The sequence below is a fragment of the Falco biarmicus genome, chromosome 5 (genome assembly GCF_023638135.1).
Source record: "Falco biarmicus isolate bFalBia1 chromosome 5, bFalBia1.pri, whole genome shotgun sequence".
Classification (NCBI taxonomy): Eukaryota; Metazoa; Chordata; class Aves; order Falconiformes; family Falconidae; genus Falco; species Falco biarmicus.
The window spans coordinates 56,769,288-56,781,382 of NC_079292.1; the positions used below are offsets into that span (position 1 = coordinate 56,769,288).

The 12,095-nt window shown below is 40.8% G+C and overlaps 1 protein-coding gene across 18 annotated transcripts in view; it reads right to left on the minus strand.

Annotated features, from left to right (window-relative positions):
- TNRC6B (trinucleotide repeat containing adaptor 6B) overlaps positions 1-12,095 on the minus strand; it is a 153,511-nt gene that overhangs the window by 43,613 nt on the left and 97,803 nt on the right. For all 18 annotated transcript variants that reach the window (XM_056341948.1, XM_056341934.1, XM_056341932.1 and 15 more), the window contains 3 exons: positions 10,441-10,785; positions 3,387-5,717; positions 1,928-2,086 (listed from right to left, as the gene is read on the minus strand). In XM_056341948.1, the coding sequence (XP_056197923.1) occupies positions 1,928-2,086; positions 3,387-5,717; positions 10,441-10,785 (2,835 nt within the window). The remainder of the gene's footprint in view (positions 1-1,927; positions 2,087-3,386; positions 5,718-10,440; positions 10,786-12,095) is intronic.

Below are 12,095 nucleotides of genomic sequence, written 5' to 3' on the forward strand. Positions count from 1 at the left end.
TATGATCCTGTTGTTTTTAACTACATGACCATAGATTATTTTTCTGCATTGACAGCTCTCAGGTCTGAGATTCCTGAACTTGAACCTAGACAGTGGTGTAAAGATTACACGATTACGTGTCTGTAGGATTCCTGCTTCATTTTCTGCATTTGTTGTGTGAGGAAGCACAGACAGCTATAATAAGCAAAGGAAACTTTCAGGATAAAAACAAAACGATGTTACAGAAAACTGAATTTATTCCTACTTCTGCCAGAGAGTAAAACTATGTAAGTCCATATATATTTTTTTTAGATAGGTGGGTAATGATCTATGCTTCTCTCCTTTGACTCTAAATTTATTTTCTTTTGCAACTTTCTTTTGCTAGTCTGCTTCCTGTCCTTACCTTCAACCATAAATTATGCCTTTGCAGGCTTTTTCTTCTTTCAATTTATCCAAGACATTAAATATCTCCCCTTACTCCACTGTATAACGTAGCTTTCCTCTTCATTCCTTCTGGGTGCCAATCAGAAAGGAGTTGAGAGCAGTCACAGAACACTGGCAAATTAAGATCTCAGCTCTTAACACCGGTGACCTACTACACCCCAAACGGCAACAGTTGTCATGGAGAAACTCCCCTATATTTTGCTCCTATTGAGCTGGGGATGGCTTGCATACAAAGGAGTACATATACGCTGCAGCTCTTTGGTTACATCACACACGCAAACCATTTAGGAGAAGCAGGTGACCATGCACAGTCTTTAAAGACTATCTTAACTATTAACAAATCCATAGAATTTGCAATGGATCACTGGCATTACAGAGGCTCTTATATTGGTCATATATCAAGGCGGCTTTTTTACAGAGGAAAGAAGGGTGCCAACTTTGTGTGGCAGGCGCAGAAAACACTATAGCCATCCCTGAAAGGGTGCTATAATATTAACACTAAGGAAGCAATGCTTTTTTCCAAGTTTTATTTCATAAATGGCAGAACTATTTAATTGGGGTGAGAGGAAGGGATAATGACCCAACAGCACCCAATCTGTACAGAACATTTCACTCTGAACCACTACATGTTGCAAAAGCAACTTGTAACTGGAAACAGTTTTAGAGTGGGCATCATCAGTCAAGTTCAGTAATAGTCATATATTATCCCTAATTTCCACTGTAAACTCCATATCCAAACATTATTGGCTTTGGCTGTAACATTGCTATGTTGTAACAGCAGGTGATTGCTTTTGTTTGTTATATTTTCCTTACATCTGCAGGAATAACTTCCAACAAAATAAAACTACTAATACAGCAAAACTTTAACTTCAAAGTAAATTTTTAAAAGATTTCAACATCTCCTTCACAAAGAACTCATCTGTAGGCAGGTAACATCCAGAACATAGCCACCTGTTCAGGTTCAATCACAAATGAATTTCTTAAGAGTTACTATTTTCTACACTCATACAATAAATAAATAAAAAAATAATAATAAAAATTAAAAATAATCCATTCAAAGGCAAGTAGCATTACCAAACCACAGATTACCAAGTGATGGCCTCCACAGTGAAATCTGTCTGTACTGTGCATTCCTTTTTCTGATATGATCAGGAAAACTCGTTTATCGTGTAACAAATTCATATGCTAAGTAACAAGTGGGCAGCCAGAGAAGAGATTTTGAGGAAGAGACACTTCCTCACTCAGACACTCTAATGTTTCAACACTTCCACAAATCGGAGCTGCCCATTTAATTGCTTACCTAAGAAATTTTTGATTACCTCAAAAGACAAAGGTCCAGTAATTTTTAAGCACTTAATCAGTCAGCCATCAAAATCTTAAATGATATTCAACATTGCTTCTAGGCCTCAGACAACAATTCCTCCACAGGTGACCTATATCAAAAGGCCAAATGCTACAAATCTCCAGGGCCATTGCAAAGAAACTATATCTGGCCTATACTCACTGGATTTCATGGCATTCGGGGCGTTGGAAGGTGCATTCCCCCAGCCTGTTGTCGATGCTCCCGTATCATCTACTTCACCCCACCCAGGACTGGTTTCATTTGGCTCACCCCAGGCGGACGTACCATTATCTGGAGCAGGTGGAGTGCTTTTGCTCCAGACTGCACAAAAGAGAAAGAGTTTTCGTTACAGACCATTTAGATAATGAACTATTTACTGCAGTGCAGCACCACATCATTAATATACTGCTTCTTTCTTTCTGTTGTGGACTTTAGATTCTCAGTCGCATGGGTACAACAGAATTCAAGACTGTTCACATCAAACTTAGATTGGGCACTGATCTCCAGGGACGAAAAGGAAGAGAATGCTATGATGAGTAATACTCTTCTCCCAGGTTAAACATAAACCCCACATCTAATGCTGTCCTCCTGCCTGGTAAACTTTTGTGACTAAAAGCACAAGATTAACCCATGTTTTTCATATATGGAAGAATAAGGACATATTTAAGTACATATTAAAACAAAACAGTATTCTTTAAAGCATGTTTGAGTCACAGAAGAGACTACATAAAGATGGTGTCTTAATATATTTTCAGGCAATGGAACTTTTTCTTGTCCTTATTTCAAATAAAAAAAATATTTTGCTAAGTATTGTTTACAATACAGTAGAGCCAAACTGAGCTAAAAACCTAAATCACAGATTCGCTCCATTTCAAGTGTTAACTGAGTGTTTCAGAGCAAAAAGTTTTTGTAAGAATTTCTCTCAGTTTCTCTAATAATTAAATATTAAGATTTAGCCTGGAGAAAAGGAGGCTCAGGAGAGACCTTACTGCTCTCTACAGCTACTTGAAAGGAGGTTGTAGTGAGGTGGGTGTCAGTCTTCTCCCAAGTAAAAAGCGATAGGACAAGAGGAAACAGTCTCAAACTGTGCTAGTGCCAGGGTGAGGGTTAGACTGGCTATTAGGAAAAATTTCTTCACCAAAATGGTTTTCAAGAATTGGAACAGGCTGCCCAGGGAAGTACTTGAGTCACCATCCCTGGAGGTATTTAAAAGATGTCTAGATGTGGTGCTTCGGGATGTGGTTTAGTGGTGGACTTGGCAGTGCTAGGTTGGACTCTATAATCTTAAAGGGTTTTTTCCAACCTAAATCTTTCTATGATTCAGTAATTCAAACTGTTCTTCAGAGCTTAGATTGAACATGCAGATTTGTCAACCAACAAACATTTTCTTTTACTGGCAAGCCAGTATTCAGATGACATGTAACTGAGGCACAACAAGCAGAGGACTGACTGATTCAAATTTTACAAACACTTTAAATACAGAACCAAGTATTCAAATAAGAAATTTGTTTTCTTTATGGAATAAAACTATTAGGAATTGGGGGCTACAACAAGCCTCTTTCATGCGTTAAGGTTACATTCATATAGAGGAGCTTGCTAAAGAAAGGAACAAGACTACTACCTGATGCTTGTGATTTGCTAGTCATTGGAGTAGGCAGGCTCTGCTCCCGTGGGGCCTGTCCTCCTTGTGAGTTCTTGTCCCACAGGTTCACATTCTTGTAGTTATAACTGCTAGGATCTCCCCACGCTGAAGTGCCATCATCAATATCCATTTTTCGACTGATTGACTGTGGAGAAGGTTCTTCCCAGCCACTAGGCTCCTCCTCTTTGGGGGCAGCTGGCTGTGGTCCACTGTTCCAGTTTGGGTTTGGAGGTCGCCCATTACTTGGAGTTTGGGGCGGGGGAACCCAGGAACCAGAAGTCTCCTGCTGTTGCTGTTGGTGCTGCTGCTGCTGCTGCTTGTTCCAGGAGTTGGGCTGTCGACCCGTCTCATTCCATGTTGAAGTTCTTTTACAATCATCCCATCCTCCCTTTGAAGCAGCGCTTGTATTTGCACCATTACCCCAAGTTCCAATCTCATTTTGCCCACCTTCACCCCAACCAGACACTGGCTTGTTTCCTGCACTTTCCCAGTTGTTGTTTTTTGTTTGGTCAGCTTCCTCTCCCCAACCGTTTTTTCCAGAAGACCATCCTTGATTAGGCTGCCGTCCACCCCACCCCTGATCCTTACTAGCATTATCATTCCAAGATGATGATGATTTTTCCTCTGGTCTTCCTCCTCCCCAGTTAGAAGAATTAGGATTCTTATAGTCATTCCATCCTCCAGTATTTTTGGGATCCTTCCACTCTGTTGGGGTTGAGAGCTCACCCCATCCAGACTTGATTTGATTGCTTTGGCTGGGTACATCGCCCCAGCCCCCTGAGTTCTTTGTCTGTGTGGCAGAGCTCTCCCACCCCTCAGTTCCTTTATCAGACTTCCCCTCGGGCCGTGGCATCTCTTCAATATCCCACACGGTATCTTGCTTAATTTGAGTTTGGCCCCAGCCAGTGTTTGAAAGCACTCGGGGGTCCAAATCAGTCCTGCTTAGCAAAGTCTGCAAGACTGCCTGACAGTCAGGATGCGTAGGCCTGTATGATCGGCGTCCAGAATTGTGACTGTCACTACTTCCTGCTTTGTGGTTGCTTCCAGTGCTTTGACCTCCAACCTCACTTCCCGCAGAGCTGGAAGATCTTCCCCAACAGGGAGCCTGGGAATTGCCTTGGTTTTCAGGAAGAGGGTGGCCTTTTTGATTGTCCCATGCTCCAGTGCTAGAATTTGGTTGGTTTGGACCACTCCATTCTCCAATCTTCAGTTCATCAGTCCCAGACAGCTGTTTCCATTCTCCCTGAGAGACCCCAGATGTTAATTTGTTCCCTTCACCCCATTTGCTTTCATTTGCATGCTGAGGGCCAAAGTTCCAAGACCCACCACCCGTAGACCGGTTATTGTTATCCCAAGAATCACTTCTTGACCCATTAGGTTTCTGAACAGAAGCTCCTTTCCAGGAGTCCTCTCTATCTTTTCCATTGTTCCCATGGTTTCCAGAATTGCTCTGTCCGGAGACTGTGTCAGTTCCAGAAGACCCCCTAGCTGTACCCCAAGATCCAACACTCCCAGTCTTTCTTTCTCCAGTGCTTTGTGAAGGGGTGTCAGTGCTCCTGGAAGGGTTCCCCAAGCCCATTTCAAAGGGCATTCCCTTATTCTCCATAGGGTTTGGTGAACTTAAGTTCAAGGAGTTAGTGTTTCCATTTTTTGGTCCATCAGTGTTATGAATTTGAGCCTGTTCTCTGCCAGAGACAAAGTTAACACCCGCATTTTCCATCTTTGACTGCTGTTCCCTAGAGGTCTGACCTACTGTGCTAATCTGTGCATTGGAGCTACCACTATCAGATTCCAAAGTCCCTTTCCTAGAATTGCCCTCTTGAACCAGTGCTGGCCAAGCAGATGGGTTGCTATTTGGGTTAAAGTTGCTGAAGCCAGAACCGGGACCAATTCTATCTTGTCCACTCAAGTTCCTCCAATTACCTAGTCCATTGTTACTCTCGGCAGCAGGGTTGGAAGATTGAACAGATTTAGCCTTGGGATCAGATTTCCAGGCCCCAAGATTACATTCGTTTCCAGCGCTTCCAGACTGGCACTGGCTTCCTTTTCCTTTGTTACTAGTGGTGCTTCCTGGCAGAGCATTCTTCTCCAAGCCAGGATTTGAGGCACTGTTGTTATCGGTGGTGTTTTCGGAAGAAGACTCAGCATCTTTGCTGGCAATACAAGGCCACTCTTCCATGTCAGACCCGTCTACAATCACCTTGTCCCAGATGTGAGTTGGGTTGGCGTTGGTGCCGCTGTTGGAGGAGGCTCCAGGACCCCAAGTGGAATTTGCATAATTTGAAGCAGCAGCACCTCCAATTGCTGAATCTAAGAAAACAAAAACAAAACAAAAAAACAAAAACAAAACCAAACACCCACACCCAAAAAGACCATTAATAAGCAATATTATTTACAAGCACTGAACATCACATTTTTGATACCACTGATACTGATATTTCCATTAATAAGAACCCTTCCCTCAAATGTATAACAAAGCTGCTTTCGAAGAACATCAGGCTGGAAAACACCACTGAAAATACAGATAAAAAATTTCTTTCAACAAACTCCCCACAAGCATTTTTTGGGCATCTGAATTCACTGTTGATTTACTAGTTCTGCTAACAGCCCAGCTGTAAGTTCAACACAGTAATTACAACCCAGTTAATGAATATTACTGATACTGGTTGTAGATTTTTCAAATATACATTTAAAATCATACTATATATAGAACAAGAACGTGTATGTGCACACATTCATATGCATGTGTGTGTACACAGTCAGCTGCTGGTCTGCTACTCAACCGACTCAAAGCAACTACAATTTATTACAGATCAAAAGATAAAAAGATGGAAGACAAAAAGCATCTGACAAATATATAAAGCTGAAGAGTTGATTCTTCAGCTTTAAATGTGTTTTTCAAGTTGATTTTGCTACTAGCAATTTCTTTCAACCCTTTGCGAAACAAAGTTATTTCTGTAAGTTACTGTACATCGAAAGAGTCCACCAAAGCTACACAGATTACCATTTCTAGGTAGTAACATGCAAGCTGCACTCATTATGTTATTACCCCACATTTGTGTCACTGCCATTTTACTCTACAAAACCACACACTGTGGTTTCCACATAGCTAAGCTGATCTCTGTTACTGAATGAAGGTTAGTAAGCAACCTCTCTTCTCCTTCTTTCTCTTACCAGCTCTACCTACTTCAAGTTCCCAAAGTTTCACCTCTCATTTGTGACAGTTCTGATTGCAGTTAAGCCCTTTAAGTCAACTATTTTCACTGACTCAACACAAAACTGCCTACTTTTTGGTGGGTTAGTTTTTTGCTGGCTTAGCACATTGTACAGGGTAGCCTGCAAGTTCAATAAGCTTTGGAATCACTACAAGGAAATGAGCAGCATGAATGACAACGAATAGGGCCCCTTTCTTCCATCTGTGATGAACTATTATTATGTCCCATGGAGTATGACTTCACATGGACATGGTATCTGTCTATAGTTTTAAAGCAAACAAATTTACACAGGGCCACATTGGATGAAGCCTATGTCAGCCAGTGCTGGCAGCATCATGTCTGCATATATGCAGGCATGTTATCATCATTAGTTTAAAACACCAGCCAAGATTCCCTTGCAATCCACTTAATCACTCCGATCCTCTACATCTTCCAGTAGTACTTCAGTGTTGTTCTCTGTATAGGGTTCCACTCACTTTTCTACATGTTTTTAATACCAAAGGGACCCTAAATAGCCCTCATCACAAGTTCCCAGTGATGAACAAAGTTATTTCCGTAAGTTACTGTACATTGAAAGAGTCCAAAGCTGCACAAATTACCATTTCTATGTAGGAACATGCAAGTTCCCTTCTATAAAACCATGTACTGAACCCTAATATACTAATCTTACTGAATTACCTCACCCAACCAGTTTAACTTATTTTGCAGAACATAAAGATCATAGTAACATTTGCACCAGTATTCATACCTGACTATATATTGTTACTTCCAATGTGGCTCATATGACAGCTTCCATAAAAATAAGGCAGAATGACCCTAAAAAACATGGGTACTTTTTTCTCCTCCTAAATTATAAATTCAAAAATTATGACCACAGTTTCTGGCTGCTAATACTTTTAATAGAAGATGAACAGATCAGCTTTCAGTTCCAGTCTCAGGCTTTTAGTTAACCATAGATTAACCATCGAACATCCCACTGAATCCCACTTCACTGAGGGCCACCACTAAAGATCAAGACTTCACAGCAAGGTTAGAATGCTCTTGTAAGCTTTGAATACTGATGAACAAAGGTTTGTCTCCATCCATTAACCCCTAGCCACCAAGATCCAAAAGACCAGGCAGTTCCCACGCATATTCTGTTCCTTCTGTTGCCTCAACCTCAAGTGCAAACGTAACAACAGCAAGGAAGTGTGACTCTCCACTGATATTTGTATCTGGCTATCTTTTCAGTATACCAAGTAACCCTTTTTTTTTTCCCCAGTTTAAAAACTTTCTGATTAGACTGATCACAGGAATAGCTTAAGGAGGACAGTCAAAGACAAGTTCGAAAGATTGCAAGGTTGCTGTCTTTTGAACTGAGCAGTAATTCAGCAAATGAACGGTGCATAGGCAGCTATGCACCTAGCAAGATCTTCACACAGGTGATTTTAAAAGAGCATTTCACATTTCATTTCTGTGAAGACATTCTAAAAGTACTACGACTAGGACACCTGCTAACATAACATAGTAGGGCACAAATTGATGGGCTGTTTTACCAAACCAGCCTCCTCTTGCTATATTTGACAGTGGCAACAAAATTTTCACAATTTATGGTTTCAAGATAATGGGTAAGGGCTCTTGATTCTTTAACAGACTCTTCCTTAATAACAAACACATTGACAATAAACAAGTTTCTCATCTGACTAAAATGATAAAAGTTATTAGCAAATGACTACTTTTAAGGATGAAAGTATTGAAAATGGAGCCCTGAAATGAAGATGCAGTTTTGCTGTGAGAGCCGGCGAGAAGGTATTATATATAACTTGAAAGACTTTCACCAATAGAATTTAAGCTTTGTTTTCCAAAATTGGTGTCACACATCCTGAATATCATTGGTATTGGAAGAATTATATACAACACCCTCCACCCCGGCCCCCTGCACTGCCACAAGAAAATAGTAAAATTTGGTGTCATCTTCCAGAGAAGTAGTGTTGCCATCTTACAGAAACATTTAAATTCTGGTAGAAAAAGATCCACAAAAAGAAGGATTATGTAATGGCTTTTTGTATTAAGGCCTCAGCAACATCACCTACAGCTATCTGGCAAATCTAACAATCCAAGGTAGTAGATAAGCTGCATTATTTTCCCCTCTGGGAACCTGCTTTTGTTTTCATGCGTGATGAATTAATCACAGTATCAGTGTGTAAGTGCCTGACAGCATTGGGCCCAATCTGAAATTCAGTTTGTCAACAGCCAGGATCTCAGATAGGATTAATGATGTGCAAGACAGATAGCAACACCCTACTTCCATAAGCACTTTGATGAAGCACCCTAAGCAACAGCCCTGGCCTTTGTTTTGTCTACCTGCTCATTCCCACTCCTCTGGCACATCTACTCTCACTTGCCAGCACATATGTTCCCACTGATATTCACTGAGCTGAGCTGGTAAATCACCAGACTGAAATTATCTTTAAAAAACCACCTGGGTTAATTTTAATCCAAGTCAGCTCCCCAGCCCCGTTAACTGTGTCATGGTGCAGAAATTTGGATGGGGTGAGAGAGATTTGAAGGACCCATATCTTTCTCGGCAACACTTCTGACTCACATCAAGATAAAGCAACTAACCATTAGCACAAAAAGTTGCCACTATCAATAAAATACAACCATAAAACATCTTAGTTGTCGATGCACCATCAAACTAAATGCGAAAATGAAAATTCATAGAATTTCAGTCCCAGAAAAACAAATAAATACTGGGTGTCAAATTCATTACACAGAACTTAAAAGCCTTTAAAGTACTTCAAAGTAGTCCTCATATAGTACACATCCAAGAGAAAAAAAAGTGCTATTAATGAGAAAATTTGAAAACTTTTAGAACGCTTCACTACCCTGAAGGTTCCTCTGCCAGTCTACTACAATCACAATGAAGGCATACCAATGTTGACATAATACTAGGATTTTGTATGTAGCTGCAAGACTTTGGGGTGGATTTCCCTCCCCCCCCCCATCTTTTGGGTGTTTTATTAAAATCAGCCTTCTCCAAGAGATCCATTTTTAAACTGATTAGCTAGAACTTTGCTACTGTAGTTTGAAATTCACCCCCCTCCTTATTAAATCGGGAACACCAAAGACAACAAGATTAATAATCTGTCGAACTGGGATTTGCTACAAAGGAAATCAAGTACTGAAACCAGAAAACAAATGGAATTATTCATTTTCCTAGAATCCTCTTTATTAAAAGACAGCCATCCCATCTTGCTTACTTGCTTCTTGAGTTCCAAGTCACCTCTGGTTTCTTTTCTGAACCACAGAGAACCCTAAAGAGTTTATGCTTTCCAAGACTGTGGTAAAAAAACCTCATCCATTAATTGGGCATGGTTTTCAAAGGCAAACTCAGACATATGAGAAGTGACCAACACCTGCCATTTGCAGACCTGATACCTACATGTCTGTTTTACCAGATTATACAAAAAATGACAGGATAGGGAATTCACATAATCCAAGAAACCTAAAAAGCTATTAAGAACTACTCAATGACAACCATAAAATGCTGTTTATCCATGCACTCTGTTCACCTTGTTGCAAACTAAAAAGCATTACAGAATCTGATTCAAACCACCCAAAACATATTTTTTAAAAAAATTAACCCTCTTTCTTGTTCCATCTAGCAGTAAAAATTGCACCCACTAACAGCAAAAGAAAAGTCTATATGCTAAAATAGTTTAAGCTCTCAAAAAGCAATCTGAAGAGTTTTGTTATGATACGCTTATGCACAATTCTAGCAATCCCTCTTCTGCCATGCACACACACATTTATTTATTATTAATATTACTACTTGCCTGTTGCAGTCCCACTGTCGCTCTGCAGCAGTGCTCCTGTCACTGGTTGTGCGTTGTTTGGGTTTGCTCCTGGTGCTGTTGGGGTAGGAGGCCCTGCTCCACCCCCAAGGAGCATACAGGATGGCGGAGGAGGCTGCCCACGTTTCAGTAACACTTTGTGGTCCTGCTGGCAACGGAATCGCGGCGGCACCTCCCGAGGCATGTAGCGGGCGGCGCTTGGCGGTTGTCCGTTCGGCACTGCCACCCTTTTGGCATTGTTGCCACCATTGACTGGTGGCGATGGAGAGTTGCCAATTGGGCTGGCAGCCACTGGTTGGCTTAAACTTGGTTTCGTCACTTCGGGCACTGAAAAACAGGTAGAATGAAAATCAGAAATTCTTCCACTTAAACCTGTGTTAACTAGGTTAACAACTTACTGTGACTCTTTCCTTTCATAATTTCATTCTCTGTGATACTGTGCAACTTCAACCTTACCGAAGAACAATTGAAATAAAGAAGCAGGAATAAGCAGTAGTGGCAAACCCCTCGCTTCTGTGTGCAACTCCGTACACCAGGATGAAACTCTACCCTCAGCAAGTATTTTGCTCTAAGCCCCAAACTTCTTGCAAACTGAAAGTTGGCAAAGAATACCACCCCAGGCAATGAGTCGTTTCAAAGTAAGAGCAGTCAAATATAAGTGGTTTTCATGCAACTCTTGTTCCCTGGTCTTCCAAGTGTTTTTTGGATTGTTATGCATCATCCTTATGGGAGATCTGAAATCAGATCCCACGTTTTCATCTGTTTACTAGGCTACATGGCTACTGCCAAAACAAACAAAACCAGGGGAAAACACCACATTCACTTGGACTCAGAGTTAACAGATCTGAGCTTTCTGTATTGCTCTGAAATAGGGCAGTACTAGTTGACTCTCACCCAGAAGGCAGTCCTACATACAACGTTTGTATTGGGCCTGCCTTAAGTTTCCCAGCTGGTCACCACCAAGGTAGTTCATTGTTGTAGGTGCCCCTACAAGCAAGGACAAGCTGCTTCTGAGGGGTATTATACATTGAAAAAAAGGAAAACCACAAAAATATCCTTGAAGAACTAACACCATCGCAGAATTTGCTTAAGAGACTCTAGACTTGTGACCCCTTACTCACACTCTCCCTGTACTTTTTTTTAAAACAAAGCAAAAGAAATTCCTAGCCAGGCACCTAGAAGGTGTAATTGCTACGACATCAAACTTCAAAGGCAAGGAGAATTTAATGCATCTACTCCAGCATTTGTTGAAGATTGATATAAGAAAGGAATGTCCATAAATCCCTCCCCAGCAAAGTGAGCAGAACCAGTAAAACTTTTCCCCTTACAAATGGGAGATAAAAAGAAGCGAGTCTCTCTTTGGTGAGACAATGGTACCACATTTTATTTTGGTAAGGGTTTTCTGATTTCCTTATATAGGCTTCATTGCCCAAAACCCAAAAAAAGAAGGTATTGTTAGCTGTAAAATCAAGTTACTCTTAGTTCTCTTTTGTCAATAATGGCAATTTCCCCGCACAGTTTTTAGAAAACTGGTGCACAAATCAAAATTAAGTATATTTTTAGATCAGCTAAATAAGCTTAACTTTCAAAATGCTGGCTCATCAGTACTGCCTTATCTGTTGGACTTTCACATGCCT